General features: G+C 40.8%; 1 protein-coding gene across 3 annotated transcripts in view; it reads left to right on the top strand.

Annotated features, from left to right (window-relative positions):
* The window catches only part of SLC11A2 (solute carrier family 11 member 2), a 71,148-nt gene that overhangs the window by 42,895 nt on the left and 9,944 nt on the right, over positions 1-18,309 (top strand). For 2 of the 3 annotated variants that reach the window (XM_060762815.2, XM_060762813.2), the window contains exons 12-16: positions 1,162-1,281; positions 3,491-3,640; positions 5,923-5,996; positions 7,590-7,743; positions 12,500-12,553. In XM_060762815.2, the coding sequence (XP_060618798.2) occupies positions 1,162-1,281; positions 3,491-3,640; positions 5,923-5,996; positions 7,590-7,743; positions 12,500-12,553 (552 nt within the window). Of the gene's footprint in view, positions 1-1,161; positions 1,282-3,490; positions 3,641-5,922; positions 5,997-7,589; positions 7,744-12,499; positions 15,202-15,258; positions 17,629-18,309 lie in introns of those variants that run through there. The other variant, XR_010909290.1, reaches the window with a different exon arrangement.

Genomic DNA, 18,309 nt, shown 5'->3' with positions numbered 1-18,309 from the left:
AAGCATCCTCAGACCTCACAACCTCTGAGGATGCTTGCCATAGGTGCAGGCGAAACTTCAGGAGAGAATGCCTCTAGAACATGGCCATATAGCCCGAAAAAACCTACAACAACCCAATAACAACATTTCATATTTTTTGCAGAAAATATAATCTATGTAATTTATTGATAGTGTTGGGGATGGGAAGCAGAAAATCACAGTATCATAAAGTTGAACATGCCATCAAGAGCCATTCAGTCCAGCTCTTTGCCATGCAGGAAAAATCATAATCAGGACACTGCTGACAGATGGCCACCCTGAGTTTTAGCACTCTGGCACATCCATAAGGGTTGGCACTTGGCAGATCGCTCTCAGACAAATGAATGTTTTTATCAAGTACCTTCTTCACATCATTTATTCATTTATTTACGACATTTATATGCTGCCCTTCTCACCCCGAAGGGGACTCAGAGCGGCTTACAAGTCATAAGTACATACAACATACTACATAATACATAACTAGCATAGTACTATTACATCATACATAACACTAGTACTACATATGATAATCATCATGATAATATTCTGGAAAATGCTCAAATACCTGAATCCGCCAATGTATTTTTTGTGGATGATCATATAAGACTGAAAGGATTTTTTGTCTTGGGGGGGGGGGGGGAATGAAGTGAGCCTTTATTCAGGCATTATGTCAATATGCCACATATCTGTGTTGTTAAAAAGTCCACACAAATTCTTGTTACTAAAGTGGCTCCGGATGGATTAGCAGCTGACCTTTAACTCTGAGCTTAGCCAGGAGAAGTCAGATATTTGATGAGTGTGAATTTTCTCTCCCTATCATGGTCCAAGATCATGTGTGCTTGTACTTACCTATTTTATTTATCCATCCATCCATCCATCCATCCATAGCAACAGCACAGAGCCATTGCCTTGGAGAAGTTGAATAGTAGCCCCCTTTTCATAGTTATACAAATGTTTTGGTTTTTTTTGGTGTGTGCTGTGACCTTGACTTTTCAGGTTTATGTTGTGTTTTGAATAAATTAGTCATTCAGATCAATTTTTAAAAATTACAATTTAATACAGGAGCACGAGTAGGGACTGATTTTCCCTACTTGTGCTTACTTTTGCTTTTGTAACCTTGCTACTCGTCCTTCTTTTATTTAGGGAGTTGTCCTGGGCTGTTACTTCGGCCCTGCTGCCCTGTACATCTGGGCAATTGGGATTCTTGCTGCTGGTCAGAGTTCGACAATGACTGGGACGTATTCTGGACAGTTTGTCATGGAGGTATTTTCTTTCTCTTCATTGGCTTACATATGTTTACATGTTTATTCCTGCCTTCCCCATTGTGTCTATATACAATATTTGAATGCTGCCTCATTTTTTTCTCATGGTTTCAATTGTAGTTCATGGGGTCTGGCTGCCTCCATGTTTCAGGTTTATTTTTTATTTTGTGTCAAAGGCATTGCATAAATAAAAATGGAAAGATTATCCATTTACAAGAAACGTTGCCCAGGGGACACCCAGCTCTTTGATATTATCCTGACTCCCATGTTTTTTTCCTCTAGAGTTGTGGTTGAATGTTCAAATTAGAGTAAATCAGTCATGGAAGGATTCTCAGTCATTTAGAAACATTTGATTATATCAGCTAGGGCTCACAAACAATCTGACAGTCTTTATGGCCAGGGAAAATTATTGAAATAATTAAACAGCAGCATTTGGTTTCCAGTATAGTTCTGTGGTGAAGTCTTCGATGTTAAAATGCAAGGCAGGTGTCAAATCCAGAAAAGCTAAAAGAAAAGATATCAGTGTATGTACCATGTATAGAGGCATCTGTATGGGATAGTAATTGCATAGAAGGCAGGACTTTGTCCTTACAGTTTACTACTTGCTTCCCTTCTTCTCACTTACTGCCTAATAACAGGCCATAAATCTCACCCGGGTAGTAGTAGGTTTTATTTGGGGTTTCTATCTTTCTATTACCTAACACTTTATCTAGTTTTCATAACCCAGCATAAGTAGTGTTATATAGAATGAAGGATGCTTTCAGTAGTAGATCCTGTTTGTGTTCAATAACCCAGTTACACGAAATGGCAACTGCTGAGTTTATTCTGCTTCACGCAGAAGTGACTATTCGGACTGCAAAATTATGCAGGCAGTCCCCAAGTTACGAACAAGGTATCATATATACTTGAGTATAAGCCGAGTTTTTCAGCCCTTCTTTTACGCTGAAAAAGCTCTTCTCGGCTTATACAGATGGGTCGCTGTGCTGAAAGAGGAGGAGAGGAAGGTGCATGGCCTCTCCTCCCCCCTCAGCCCCAAGCTCTCCTCTGCCCAGCCATGATCCTTACTCTCCCTCTTCTTTCTGTTTCACAGACAAACACGCATGCATACATGCACACACGCCTGTCACCACATTCAAACTGCAAGGAGGGAGTGAACCAGGAGTGTGGCCCTGGCCCCCAAAGTGGGAGAGAAAGGGGCAAATCTCCGCTGCCACCGTCCTTCTCCTTTGCAAAGGCAGCAGCTCCTCAGAAGCGGCGTCTCCTCATTGATTCCAGAGCGTGATGTATGGAGTGTTGGGGGTAGAGGGAAGAAAGGAGGAAGGAATGGGGGAAGGAAAGAAGGAAAAGAGAGGGAGGCAAGGAGCGAGAAAAGGGAGGAAGGGGGGAAAGGAGGTGGGAGGGAAGTTAGGGGAAAAGGAAAGATAGGAAAAAAAGAATGGAAGAGAAGGAAAGAAAGGAAAAAAGGAGGGAAAGAAAAAACAGCTGGGTCACTGTGCCAAGAGAGGAGAGGCCTCCTGTGTCACGTGCCTTCCTCTCCTCCTCTCTGGGCCTCTCCTCCACTCTCGCTGTGCCAAGGGGGAGGGGGGAGGCAACGTGCCTTCTTTTCCCCAGTCCTTCCCACTTCCTCCCTTCCCAGCTCAGTTTTCCCCACTTTTCCAGCAAAGAGAAGGTCTAACACCCCTGTAGTGTTTGTTTTGCTGTCTGTGCCCATGTTCAGAAGATTTCACCTCATTTTCTGTTCCTATGATAATTGAATTTTGAAATTTTGGCTTATTGGGAAACAAGGATTGGTGATAAAGCTTCAGTAGAGACACCTGTTTCCCAGCATAACTCTTTCCCTTCCAAACGGGAAATTTCTCTCACTTCCTGTTGTCTCACCCCTGTTCTTAACTAGGAGTCATTTGTAAGTCGGATGTTTCTAAGTTGGGACTGCTTGTATGCATACCATATTTAAATATCTTTTCTCTCTCATTGGGTTGCATCCTAGTCTTCTTCACAGCAATGAAACAATGATTGCTTTGGTTCATTTGGTTCGTGTTAGCTTCTCTTGTTTTGATGAATTTATTGGATGATACTAGATTTTCCACGAGATTCACATCTTCCTGCTCTGGGGAGAAAAATGTTCTTGTTGTTTGTGCCCTTATCCTTCTCTACATTTTTCCCAACACTGGCTCCCACATTTTAATCCTGCTTTTCATGTTTTGTTTCAGGGTTTCCTGAACCTGAAGTGGTCACGTTTTGCTCGAGTAGTTCTGACCCGCTCCATTGCCATCACCCCGACCCTTTTGGTTGCCATTTTCCAAGATGTGGAGCACCTGACTGGCATGAATGATTTTCTCAATGTTCTTATGAGTTTACAGGTAAAGAGCAAATATGGCGATGTATTAATGCCACCAATGAAATTAATCCTCAGAGGTTTTGGGAGTCTGGAATCTAGGAGGTTTAGTATAGTTTAACAAAAATTAAACTGAAAACAAACTTGACAAGTATAATCCAGGCAAAGAGGATGAACCGTGAGTACATGGAAACTGAGGCGGTTTAACAGCACAGGGCTCATTAAACTCTTATGAGGAAAGAAGGAATGACCACAAAGTCATACAATATTTCATCTACACAAAAAAGGAATAAGACATTATCTTGACAGGCTATACAGAGATGGTTGATTGAAAAACAATAGACTCCTTTTATCTTTTTTAAAAATCTTATTCTGTGTTTTCCAGATATCCCAAAACCCATGTAAGGTTTTGGGTTTTATGAAATGCAACAGGAAATCCGTGCACTTGAATTAAATGATTTTGACTATGACAGCAGTTCTACTTTGAAACCACTTTAATCCACAAAATCTTTTCCTTAATTGTTAAAGTTCTGTAACTGTTTCTAGTGTGACATTTGATAGATTTTTTGGGGATCTCTCCTATCTTTTCCTGTGTTTGATTCAAAATCTTACCCGTGTTAGGGATAATTTTTGGGCTTGCACAAATCTTGGCCCGGCCTTGTAAATTTTTTAATTGCCTTGAACAGGCAGGATTACTTTTAATATATGTGTGTTACGGTGACAATTTTTTATGCTTATATTGTTTTGTCAATCTTATGGTTATGTTGTTTTACTTTGTATGTTTTGTGATGTTACCTGGGAACTGCTCTGAGTCCCCTAGGGGAGGTAGAGCTGTATATAAATAAAGATTATTATTATTATTATTATTATTATTATTATTATTATTATTACATTACCTTCAAGCATGAATCTTTTGATACCAAAATATTGCCAGAGCTGAGAGGTCACTTTGTAGAAGATGGAGAGCTAGGGTTTTAGGGTGAGCATGTCTTCTAGAGAGTGATCAGATGCAAACATACTGGGAGGAGAAGGTAGGATTTACTCAATCCAGCTGCACTAGTTCCCATCTTTCAAAGGCGGTTGTGTGCCGCATTGAAGAGCAAAAACATCCTCATTTAGAATTATTAGTATTGCTTTAATGGGGGGGGGGGGGAGGGATCCCCAGTGAAAGGGCCTAATGTGGCTCACAGAATTTCTCCTGTCAGGATAACCCTTTATTGAAGGCCTACCTACCCAGAAAGGAGACTGGGATTAGGCAGGGACCTCTGGTCAGCCAGCTTCACTGGCTCCTCCTTTCTTCATGCTGGGAAGGCAAGAAGAGACTAAAGCAGACCCCAGATTAGGACTTGGTTAGCTTTCTTCATCAGCTGCTTTAATCATTCCTCGCCTCCCCTATACACACAGTCCCTGCTGGGGCTCAATCTTGGAGTTCGTGATGCCAAAAGGTGTGTCCACGCCATTTGATACTGCATAGTATTTTGCTTTTATTTATTTTGTGTCAAAAGCATGGCATAAATAAATAAGAATAAAACTGGTAAAATAGAGGCAGCACAAGCCGATAAATATATTTTGATGAGAAATAGGCAATAGCAACTGCATTGTCTGTAGCTTTAAACAATTATTCCTCTGTGCATTAAGCAGGGCATTGTGGACAAGCATACAGATGCAGAGTTGTTTGTTCTTCTCCACAGTCACACAAGGTAGAAGATTCTTCTAGGCCATGCCATTTAGCCAGGGTGTCTTTGGATCTGCTCTCTTCACTTCTGAGTCTGTTCAGGGACTTCCAAGTTGCCCATTCTTTATTTGCACTTGAAGGAAGACCCTGGGGGGGGGGGGGTGGCATTCAGTTGGAATTGCCTGATTTTTCTGCCCAAGGGAATACCCTTTCTGTTGGTGGTGGGACATTAAGAGAAGCGGTGGTTCTCATGAAGTTTTTCCTTGATTTAAGTCTGCTGGGAGGAGGCTGATAGTGTTCAACCTTTTTTCTGTCACAGTTAGCAGCAACTTCCCATCACACATTGGGGGGGGGACAATGTCAGTCTATCAACAGGTGTAGGTTTGAGACATCCTGTCATTCTTCTACATGTTTCATTCAGTTCTATGTACACCTGCTTTGCGTGGACAGACTTGTGACAAACAGGGCAGGCATGCATAAGGAAAGGCCTGGTCTGATGTTCTTATTAATTTTGAGTCTGCACCCCATGCAGGATTTTATTGCATGCAGCTACTTTGTACTTGGTGTTCATACAGTGTTTCCTTCTTCTGATGTCCGTGGATTAAGTACAATTTCTTTTTCATCCTTTGCAGCTCCCTTTTGCATTAATCCCAGTCCTCACATTCACCAGTCTGCGTCCTGTAATGAATGACTTTGCTAATGGCTTGTAAGTATGAAGAACAGCATATATCTCCCTTATTGAGTGATTAAATAGTCGGGAATATATAAAATTGCACTTCTTGGAAGGCATTTCTTAAAGGGCTGGAATCTTGTTATCATTTGGCCAAGTGCCTTATCAGCTGGTTATCTTTCCCATTCTTACCACAATACTTATAATCGTGTACACCTTAAGGATGTAATTTGCCTCTGTGGCACAAAGTTTTTTGTGATAGAAAACATAATATACTAACATGGAAATGACTATATTTATTATGTGGTCACAGACAATTACAACAAAGGATATCCATCATGTAAAAACTAATACAGAAAATAAATACTATATTAGAGACAGAGGAAGCAACAATTTATTAGTTTATATAAGGTCATAAGATAGAACAAAAACAGTATAATTGAAAAAAATAAAAATGTGTCTAAATAATTTCATAAATCTGAGCATCAGAGAAAATGAATTTTGCTACAATTTATTAGTGTCTAGTAATAAATAAATCAAGCACTAATCAGTTGAACTTTCTAGAGAATGTATTTAATTCTAGCTTAGGTATCTGGCGGTGCCTAGGATAAGCCTTTTGTGATCTATTTATATGAAATAGCAATTGCTTGCTTTTGTTCTTATGAATGCTTCTTTTAGAAATTCGTACTACTACTCCCAAAATTACCAGTGCATTTCCCCCCAAACCTGCCAGTATTCAAAGTTGGTCACAATATATAGGTTGGTCAAAAAAATAAAACAAAGTTTTATTATTATTGTTGAGTATGCAAGCCAAGTTTTGTCCAGATCCATTAGGTTCAGAGTGCTCTTTAAGATGTGGGGGAATATAACTCCCAGCTGTTAGGATTTCTGGGAGTTGTAGGCCAAAAACATCTGGGAACCCCAGGTTGAGAACCACTGAGTTAGAGGAATTGCCAGAATTCATGGAAGCTTCCCCACATAAGCGAAAGTTCCTCTCTCCATTCAGATCCCACCATAGCTGTTTAATCTTGCCTAAACAAAATCCGTTTTTCTCTTTTTTGCACCAAACAAAGCCCACTCTTTGTTACTCTTCATTACTTTTCCACCTTAGTGTTCCAACCCTTAGTGTTCCAGGTGTATTGAATGGTTTCTATAAAGATCCTCAGTTGACTTTCCTTTTGTGAGCCTTTGAATGAGTGCCGTGCCTGCTCCATTGGCCTGCAATCCTATTCATAGAATCATAGAGTTGGAAGAGACCTCGTGGGCCATTCAGTCTGACTCCCTGCCAAGAAGCAGGAAAATCGCATTCATAGCACCCCCCGACAGATGGCCATTCAGCCTCTGTTTAAAAGCCTCCAAAGAAGGAGCCTCCACCACACTCCGGGGCAGTGAGCTCCACTTATGAACAGCTCTCACAGTTTGGAAGTTCTTCCTCATGTTCAGTCCCAACTAAAGTATACCCAATGAAAAGTGGAAGTTACCTGTGTTACCTCAGCAAGTGATTCGATGGATCATCCCCAGTTGGGACAATCAGTAGAATTGTAGTGATTGCATTTGTCAGGTAATTAATTGGTGATTTTCCAGGCCATAATGTCTTGTTCTAATGCTGTTTTCTTAATTGTTTTCTAGGGGCTGGAAGATCGCTGGGGGAATTCTCATTCTTATAATCTGCACAATTAACATATACTTTGTGGTGGTCTATGTTACTGCCTTGGGACAAATGGTATTTTATGTGTGTGCTTCCATTCTCAGCATTGTCTACCTTGCCTTCGTGGCATACTTGGTAAGTGAACATAGGGGTGGGTATGCTTTTTTCCTTCCCAGGAAGGCTGCAAAATTGTATCCCTCCAGTTGATGTTAAACTTCATTGTGTCTGACCAGTTGTCATACTGGTGATCCCGGAGAGAGTTTTTGAGATCTAGCAACATGTTCCTCACCTCTTTTTCTGCCTTTTTCTGCCTTCTGCTAGGTTGGCAGAAGCTGGGGCTAACGAGGGGAGCTCACCCTGATCCCCGGATTCAAACCGCTGACCTTTTGGTCAGCAAGTTCTGCAGCTCAGTTTTTTAACCCACTAGAGAAAATGAAGTCAAATGTTCAACAAGATTGAAGTGTGTTCAGCAGCTTCATGATGGTATTCCGAAATATTTACAAAACATTCGTTGTGTTTCTGGAAATGCCTCTCTTTCAGATCCAAGTAGAGAGATGCTGCTGCATTTCTCAAAACTTCTAGTCTCCAGGAGCGATGGTTGAATTGATCCCATCCCCTTTAGCTCAATGAATTACAAACCCAGTCTTTTCAGCATGAATGATAAGCTTGCTGATGGTATTGTGAAGTTTTTAAATGAGTTATTTTGATGGTAGAGTCTTTGCATGGCTCCTGCTGAGTGCTTTGGAAATCCTGCATTCTCACATGACATCATTGTAGTTGGTGTGTCGTATAAAAAAATTGAAATGAAATGGTAGGCCGTTCTTTTTCATAAGGAAGGGAGTGGTGAACCTTCATACTGTGATGTAGTGCTCTTGAATACATCTATATAAATAAAAATGTAATGTTCGTTTGTGGGATTAACATAACTCAGAAACCACTGGATGGATTGATACGAAATTTGGACACTATACCCTTAACAGACCAACGAGTGACCATCACTCATAACCCCCCCCCCCAAAAAAAACCCAGCAGAAAGGACTTAAAAATCCAAAAAAGCTAAATGACTAAAAGCTAAATGGCCTTACAGAAAAAAGGGAAGGAAGAGGAAGGGAAGAAGGGGAGAAAGAAAAAAAGAGAGAGAAAAGGAAGGAAGCATGGAAGCAAAGATCGATGGAAAGAAGAAAAGACGTAGATAAGGACGAAAGGAGAGAAAGAATGAAAGAAAGACTGACGGACGGAGGGAAAGAGGAAGGGCAAGAAAGAAGGAAAGAGAGAAGGAAGCATGGAAGCAAAGAGCAAGAAAGGAAGGAAAGAGATAGAGAAAGAAGGAAGGAGAGATAGAGAGAGAGAGAAAGAAAGGGAAAGAGGAAGGGCAAGAAAGAGAGATGGAAGCAAAGAGCAAAGGAAGGAAGGAAGGAGAGAAAGAAAGAAAGAAAGAAAGAAAGAAAGAAAGAAAGAAAGAAAGAAAGAGGGAGGGAGGGCAAGAAAGAAGGAAAGAGAGAAGGAAGCATGGAAGCAAAGAGCAAAGGAAGGAAGGAAAGAGGTAGAGAAGGAAGAAAGGTGAGAAGGAAGGAAGAAAGAAAGAAAGAAAGAAAGAAAGAAAGAAAGAAAGAAAGAAAGACAGAGGGAAAGAGGAAGGGCAAGAAAGCATGAAAGAGAGATGGAAGCAAAGAGCAAAGGAAGGAAGGAAGGAAAGAGGTAGAGAAGGAAGAAAGGTGAGAAAGAAAAAAGAAAGGAAGGAAAAGAGGGAGGGAAAGAAAGAAGGAAAGAGAGATGGAAGCAAAGAGCAAAGGAAGGAGAGAAAGATGTAGGAAAAGGAAAAGGGAGAGGAAGGAAAGAGGTAGAAAAAGAAGGAAGGAGAGAAAGAAAGTAAGAAAGAAAAGGGAAGGAAGGAAAGAGGGAGCAAAGGAAGGAGGGAAAGAAGGAGAGAGAGAGGGAGGTGGCGGGTACAGCTAGTTACTAAGTAAAATGGTTGAGACTGTGAAGGTCCTAAGCTACCAAAGACCCATTTACCACAGAGAGAACAGGAGGAAAGTTGAAATCATGCCAAACAACATTTGCAGGCAACATCTGGCAGTTCAGCCTGGTTTTTCTCCTTCTGTGTTCAGCATGTGGAGAAGGGCAACAAGGAGGGTAACCCCTGCTACCTCCTATTATTAATCAGCTGTAAGAGTGACGCTTAGGAGAGGGGAGACTTGCATGCCATGGACAGGAATTTCGCAGTCAAGCTAAAGACCTGCGTTCCTGTTTAAATCCCACAGGCTGACTTTGGGCATGTCAGACATTCTCACTGGAGCCCCCAGTGGCACAATGGGTTAAACCCTTATGCCAGCAGGACTGCAGACCGACAGGTCAGTGGTTTGAATCCGGGGAGAGCGGGTTGAGCTCCCTCTGTCAGATCCAGCTGACAGAGGGGACATGAGAGAAGCCTCCCACAAGGATGGTAAAACATCAAACATCCAGGCGTCCCCTGGGTGATGTCCTTGCAGATGGCCAATTCTCTCACACCAGAAGCAACTTGCAGTTTCTCAAGTTACTCCTGACCCCCCCCCCCCCAAAACCCCAACTTTCTCAGTCTCAGAAGAAGGCAATGACAAATTGGTAGGGTTGCCTTAAGGTTGTCATTGACCAGAAACTTCTGGAAGGCAAGCAACACAAGCAACGTACATAGCTCCTTCACTAAATGTGTGTACTTGTGACATGGTTATTGGGCCATCGAGTTGGTTTGTAAGTCTGAATAAATACAGGAAGTGAGTTTTTAAAAACTGATATGTATCAGTTTTTAGGGTTGCGCTATTGCACTGTGATTAAAGTTGTTTGTGCTCCGTAAGGCAACTCTTCTTGGAGAAATATCTTTTCAATACTTATTAAAACAACAGGGTGCATGTGTCACTTTAGGAGACATATTCTTTTGTATTTAATTGAACAGAACAAATGGCTTTTCTTTAATATGGTGCCTGCTGTGATTGTTGTCTCATGGAAAACAGAGCGCTGTTTTGTCAGAACTCTCTGCTAATGCTGTTAGGCATGTTTAATTGGATCAGACTTTCTACACAGAACTTGGAGAGTTACTTTGCAAATTTAATATGTTCCCATTGCTTGTTGCAATGTTGACAAAATTGATTTGTTGGTAATGGTACTTGTTGCAACATTAGAGAGCCATTTATTATTTTCTCATTAGTTTTTTTTGGGGGGGGGGGTGTCTCAGGATGGATGAGAGAATGAAATAAAGCCTGAAAAAAGCACCTAAAATGCCCTTTAGAAACAGATTTTAAAACTATTTCAAAAACATAACTCATTGCATGCTCATGTACTTCCAGTATCATAACTCCTGCTTATTGCATTAAGGAGCACCCGGTAGCACAATGGGTTAAACCATTGTGCCGTCAGGATTGCTGACTGAAAGGTCAGTGGTTCAAATCCGAGAGCGGGGTGAGTTCCTGTCTGTCAGCTCCAGCTTCTCATGTGGGGACATGAGAGAAGCCTCCCACATAATGGTAAAACATCCAGGCATCCCCAGGTCAACATTCTTGCAGACGGCCAATTCTCTCACACCAGAAGCGACTTGCAGTTTCTCAAGCCACTTCTGACATGAAAAAAAACCTTACTGTATTACTTGTGAAATTTAACTTTAGCCTCTCATTTCTGGCTATCCCCAACAGCTGCTGCCTTCTATTACAAGTAATTATATTACTTGCAGCTCATCATTTGTTTCTACAGTTACTTAAGTAAAATTCCTTGGCAAAGAAAATTCTAGGAGAACAAGAGAAAGTGATAAGGTGCCCAATCAAAAGCCATGTTTGGAACATTGCCTTACAGCCCGGAAAACTCACAGCAACCAATGTTGGCTTCTGTTGGAAGAAGATGAAGGTGGAGCAAGGTGTCTGTGGGGAGAATATGTATATTCCTCCCCCTGGTCTTGAGTGAGGCCCCTTCCACACTGCCCTTATATCCCAGGATCTGATCCCAGATTATCTTCTTATCCCAGATTATCTGGCAGTAGAGACTCATATAATCCAGTTTAAACTAGATAATCTGGGATCAGATCCTGGGATATAGAGGCAGTGTGCAAGGGGCCTTATTTCCAACTGGAAAAGTCCTGCATCTAATAGTTCTGAAGTTTTATTCTAACCTAGATCAGGTATTGTCTCCCCGCTTTTTTATTTTTTGCCTTGTCCACCTTTTTAACCTCAATCTGAAAAAAAAACCTTCTGGTCTTTACAACACCGTCCCAGGTAACAAAGAACTGTGGTTTCAACTTCGAAAACTATTTTCAGATCATCTGGAAGGTTTCAATTCGATGTCAGGGCTGTCATTTGGGATAATTAGAAGGGATGGCATGCTATTCTTAACTGATTTTGGGTAATGTATTGTCGAAGGTTTTCATGGCTGGAATCACTGGGTTGTTGTAGGTTTTTTTGGGCTATATGGCCATGTTCTAGAGGCATTCTCTCCTGATGTTTCGCCTGCATCTATGGCAAGCATCCTCAGAGGTAGTGAGGTCTGTTGGAACTAGGAAAAAGGGTTTATATATCTGTGGAATGACCAAGGTGGGACAAAGGACTCTTGTCTGCTGGAGCTAGGTGTGAAGGTTTCAACTGACCACCTTGATTAGCATTTGATGGCCTGGCTGTTGTTTGGTGTGGCTTGTTAGTGCCTGGGTCAATTTTGTGCATTTTTTTCAGAGGTAGTTTGTTATTGTTCAGTTTTGCTTTTGCTCTTTCTAGTCTAGGGAACAATCCAAGACTCTTTCTAGTCTAGGGAACATTTATTTATTTATTGTAGCTGCTAAGATATTATGTGTATGTAGTGAAGATCCTCCTCCCCCCTCCCCACCTTGCATTGAAGTTGCCACTCTTTAACTCCATGCGTTCTTCCTTTGTCCTTCCAGACGTGGCAGTGCTTAATAGCGCTCGGGATTTCCAGCCTGGCCTGTGGGCACACGGTAAGAGTCACAAGAGCCTTGCTTACTGAAGAGCCGCCTGCCTCGCCAATTAATTAATTAATACTGGGTCTACCTGTATGTGACAGTAGCCATCAGGGCCAGTGCGTTTCTATGGTTTACTCTGTGAACATGTCCAAATGTATGTGCAGTTTTGCACAAAGTTTAAGATTGTAGTAATAATGTAAAAGAAATCATCCTAAATGTACATAATGAGAGATCCTTTGGTTGTTCTTCTCCTTGCTGTTCCCCTATCATTGCATTCAGGAGGAGTGCCAGTTTCTCTGTTGTGGCACCTCACTGGCTGCGTATGCAGACAACACTAGGACGCTTTGGAATGTCTTTAAAGAGCAAGCGTTATATATCTGTGCTGGGTTATATCCAGCCTGCGGAGATCTTCTTTAAATATGATTAACAGCATTAAATAATGTCCTAGATTGCACTTCATTAAAGTGGAGGCAAACAAGTCGTATTGATGTCCACATTTGGAATAAGGAGACCTTTGCCCGGGCTACACACTCCAGAGAAATCAGAAGTTAGGAAAGCTGTTTATTTTGGATTAGATTGCCTAGTCAGTATGACCCAGTGGCCAAGCTTGCAGAAAGATTCTGGGAGTCATAGTCCAAAAAAATTATTTTTTCCAAGATGGCGAGTGTGTGTGACTATCTCCCTGAGGAATGCTGAGTGGACTCCCATTTACTTCTCTATGTGCTAGGGAGCCATTTTCTCTATTGGGGAGCATTCAGAACTGCCACCCCAAAATTGTGCAATCTAGGTCATGCATTACCAGCTAGTTCCGCTTAATGTGGAAACACTACCCCCATATCCTTAACTGGAAATGTCTATTAATGTTTCAAAGTATGTGTAAATTAATGCCACTGAGGCTACAAAGCAGGCACGGGCAAACTTGGGCCCTCCAGGTGTTTTGGACTTCAGCTCCCACAATTCCTAACAGCCTCAGACCCCTTCCTTTTCCTCCTCAGCCACTTAAACCTGAGGCTGTTAGGAATTGTGGGAGTTGAAGTCCAAAACACCTGGAGGATCCAAGTTTGCCCATGCCTGCTATATACTGTCCACCCACCAACTCTTCAACTAAGGGGAAAATTGCAGTTGTACCAAGCAAGTTCACCAATTAACATGTAGGCAATGGAAGCAAAGTTATCCCAGTGTCCATTGGGTGGGTGGGCTATCTTCTGCAGGGTTTCTGCCCACTAGATCAGGAAAAAACAAATGGCTGCCACTTTTGACAAAAGAGAGAGGGGGAAACGCTATCCCCACTGTTTGTCGTCTATTGAGAATTTGACCACAGCGAATTCCAGCAATGTGTATATGTCATGGAGCCCCCAAACAGCTACCTCAGCTCTCTTAAATGTATGTTTACCAACCTATGGGTTCTTCCCACCCCAAATTTGTTGACTCCAATTCCCCTAATCTCTCACCTTTGGCTAAGGCTCTTGGGAGTTCGCACTCAACAACTTCAGAGGATAAATGTTGGGACTTCTGCACTCAAGTGTGCAAAAAAGGATTGCTTTATTCGCACTGATTGAACAGGAACTGCTGCTGGGATGTATATACTTCCAAAGTGCCTCTTAGTAATGGGAGGGCATAATGCGTATTTCTGTTTCTCCAAACGATAGTTAAGAGTGTCTGTCGCTCTGCAAACATCTCTCTCCTCTGTTTTCATCTGAAGTAGAGATTTTGCTAGATGAAGTTTAATTGGCTTTTCTTAAACAGAAGCATTGGAGGCTTAAAAAAATTAAAAACGGCCTATACGTAAAAAATACTTCTTATATTACTTGGTGTGCAATTCTGGGGGACAGCAAGGAGAAAATATTTTTTGTTCATTGTTTACAAGTTTTTACTTTTGTGATTCATTCTTATTCTAATGAAGTGAAATAGTGTCTGCATTTCCCATAATTCCTTGTATTAAGAATGTTAGAGTTACAAGCAGGTTTTCTGGGCCACATAGGAAGTGTGGAAACTTGAACCCTCTTCCCCACTCCACCCAAGAATCTCCACTAGCCTTTAGCATGAATACCAATTTTAAAATACATGTTTGGTGATGTGGCATGTATTATAATTGACCCATCTTTCTAGTCTATGTTTCTCCTTATTTCCTATCTTACTTTAACAGTCTTTATGATCTTGTTGCAAGATCTTCCATCTTGCCATTGCAAAGCTCACAGAGAGTTTGGTGTTGAGAGAAGACAAGTGGCAGCATTAAGAATTTTTAAGAATTGCACTATTGAGCTGGATAGATAAGGATTAAGTGATTTCTTAGATGCAAAGTAATTGACGTTTTTTTTATCTCCATGAATAATCATTCAACATAGATATTAACTTCAAGAGTTTATAGCGAATTTAGGAATTTAGGAGTTTTGCTTTGACCTGTAGATAAGACCTAAAGGCATGTAACACACAAATACCTTCGTCTCCTATAATGCAGACAGGGAATATACTTAGGGCAGTGGTTCTCAACCTGGGGTCCCCAGATGTTTTGGCCTTCAACTCCCAGAAATCCTAACAGCTGGTAAACTGACTGGGATTTCTGGGAGTTGTAGGCCAAAACACCTGGGGACCCACAGGTTGAGAACCACTGTTTTATAGTATAGATTAAAAAAGTCCAGACCAAGTCTCAGAGCCTGAATGTGGTGAGTGTTTTTCCTAAAACGGTGATAAGTAGCAAACTGTAAATTGTGGCCGATGAGGATTCGTAGAGATCACTCCATTTCTATTTTTTGTTTAGATTGGGCCCTTAAATGGTCTCGCTGAAAACATTTTGAACCCCAAATAACATTTCCATTCTTATAGGGAAAAAATTACAGAAATCTTGCAATTTGTCTCAAGCAATATTTGCTTGAATATTATGTCACTGATCCCAAATGTAACCTTGATCTCGTAAAACTGATAAGAATCCCCTTTGCTAGGCTAGATATTTCAGAAACAACTTGTTCAAAGTCATATATGTGAAGATGAAACTGGCTTTTGAATGATTTATTCTTCTATTTATTTTCCATTTGTATGCTTTGCTTTGATTTGAAAGGGCAGGGATCACAAACAGAGCTCAGTCCCATATATAGAGTGTTTTGAACCACTTGTATGAGCCTACAAGTGTACTGTTGCTTAATCTGGAGTTGGAATGACCATTGCCTTTTTGGAAATCTGTATTCTCTGCTCTTTGCAACAAAAGCAAAAGTGTATTGTCGCAGGCTTTCATGGCCGGAATCACTGGGTTGCTGTGAGTTTTTAGGGCTGTATGACTATGTTCCAGAAGCATTCCTAGGAGTTAATGATGCCAGAACAACGCCATACAGCCCGAAAAATGCACAGCAACCCAAAAGCAAAAGTCCCTTTCTATTGAATTACATTTTGCCTCTGTTGCTTACACACTTTATTAAAGTGAGAATATTATGTATTGTCGAAGGTTTTTGTGGCCGGAATCACTGGATTGTTGTAAGTTTTCCAGGCTTTATGGCCATGTTCCAGAAGCATTCTCTCCTGACGTTTCACCTGCATCTATTGCAGGCATCCTCAGAGGTTGTGAGGTCTGACATAGATGCAGGTGTAACATCAGGAGATAATGCTTCTAGAACATGGCCATATAAAAACCTACAACAACCCTGAGAATATTATTTTACATCCCAGTTTACCTGAAGTTTTGGGAACGCTTCACCATTAAATACTAACTCTTATCAGGATCAACCTTTGACCTCCTGCTCTGAATATTCAAACACATAGTTAAGGATCATCAAGTCCTGCTCAAACTGGGAAACTTCAAGGACACTAAGTAAAATACTGAATTTGAACCAGTGACATCACTAAAATATCCAGTTTAGGAATTAATCCCTGAATTGAGGAGCACCGAGCTGCTTACAGAAATGAAATGGTGCACCCAGTCCTAAAATGTAGAAAACAGAAGTGAAGCATTATCTTTTCTGTTAATGACGTGCAAACTGGGTATTAGTTTTGTCTGGGAGTCTGTAGTTTTGCATGTTGTATGTTTTTTATTGTGAAAAAAATATTGTTCAAATAATTGATTGAGAGAAGAAAAAAATGGCATGTGCTTTAGGGTTTAGCCCAGTGGTTCTCAACTTGTGGGTCCCCAGGTGTTTTGGCTTACAACCCCAAGAAACCCCACCAGTTTACCAGCTCTTAGGATTTCTGGGAGTTGAAGGCCAAAACATATGGGGACCCAAAGGTTGAGAACCACTGGTTCAGCTGGAATTGCACCCTCATTTTTCTACAGTGGTCACATAAATGTGATAAAATGCATTATTTCCCCTTTGGTGTGAAACGAGAGAGATTTAGCATTCTGCTTCAAACACTAAGCATTAGCTGGATGCTTTCCTCTCTCCTTCATGAACACTAGACTGTAGTTTCCCACTTGGCAACAGGATATGGATATCTTTCTTACTTCAAAATGATTTGGTGGTGTGTAAATCTTTATAAGCAATAGGGATGTGCTTCTAGTTGCATAGAACATCAGGCATTTTTAGGGACTAATCTTCACTTCTTAAATCTTCATAACTACTTCCCTGTTTATCTTGCATCTTCTGGTTTTATCTGCACTGACTATATATATGTGCACACACACACTCTTGATGGCTTTTCTTCTGTGAAGCCCAAAACAGATTTAACACCCCAACATCTCAAAAGGGACATGGTTTAAAATTCTCTTTTGCAATCTCTGCAAATATGTCCTGCAATGTCCATATATGCTTTGTGTAGAGTGCATTGTTTTGTGTCTTCCGTTTTTGGGCAGCCGCACAGTTTACACTGAGGCTCGTTGGAGATTCACGTTATTACAAATGGCCAGCTGCCTTCAGCAACTCTAAACTTTTCTTCTATGCACTTTAACTTTGTACACTCTCAGAATGAAAATAGAAAATTGAGGTGTCAATTTCTTTGTCTCGATTTGAATATGGTTCGAGATTCTGAAAATCGGAGTAATGTAGCAATCATGTACTAACACATCTGTGCTACATTTTGGCTTGTATGGTCTGAAAAAAATGTCTATTTTTTATCTAACAAACTAATGTGTATTGGCAAAAAATCAATTAAAAATGGAACATTTTTCAGTTTGGGTCTCTTTGTTTTATAAAAAAAATAAAATATAGATATAGATATAATTTTTATTACAAATACACAAAAATCGTTCTTGCAAGATCTGTACACACATCTTCTCCAATCTGGAGAACAAGCAATTTCTCTCCTCCATTCACAAGAGAGAAGAAATTCTGCAGATATATTGACTAAGGACTCTGCTGTAACAGAATATGGATGCTCCTGCTCTCTAAAATGTGGTTCCCAACATAAATCAGAATCCTTCTTAGACTGCAATCATTCAGTCATATAAAAAGTTTGTTTGTTCTTTGGGGAGTTTGTTCTATTGAGATAAAAAAACCTCAATAGAAATAACATTTTGACTCGTCGTTAACAAAAATGGTGGTCAGAGTTGAACATGAAGAGCATTGCAGTTCTTTTTAACACAGAGATGAAAATCAAGTCACCCACCATTGACTCGGTGGATTGGGGCTGATGAGACTTGCAATCCAATTGCATTTAGAAGACCAAATGTGTTTCCGACTCCCAGATTTATAGTGATTTTTTAACCAATAAGAGTCATCCAGGTTCTTCTGCAGAGTATAACATCTGGATTTCAAGAACAATCCCAAATATGTACTAGTAGACCTGTTGTCCTCCAATATGAGTGTGACCCCTTGGAAAGCGGAGCTGGTAGCCCCTCACCGCATCCATAA

The sequence above is a fragment of the Anolis sagrei genome, chromosome 2, assembly GCF_037176765.1.
Source record: "Anolis sagrei isolate rAnoSag1 chromosome 2, rAnoSag1.mat, whole genome shotgun sequence".
Taxonomy (NCBI): Eukaryota; Metazoa; Chordata; class Lepidosauria; order Squamata; family Dactyloidae; genus Anolis; species Anolis sagrei.
The sequence above is the reverse complement of the archived record's forward strand: the minus strand, read 5'-3'. Positions and strand labels throughout refer to the sequence as shown.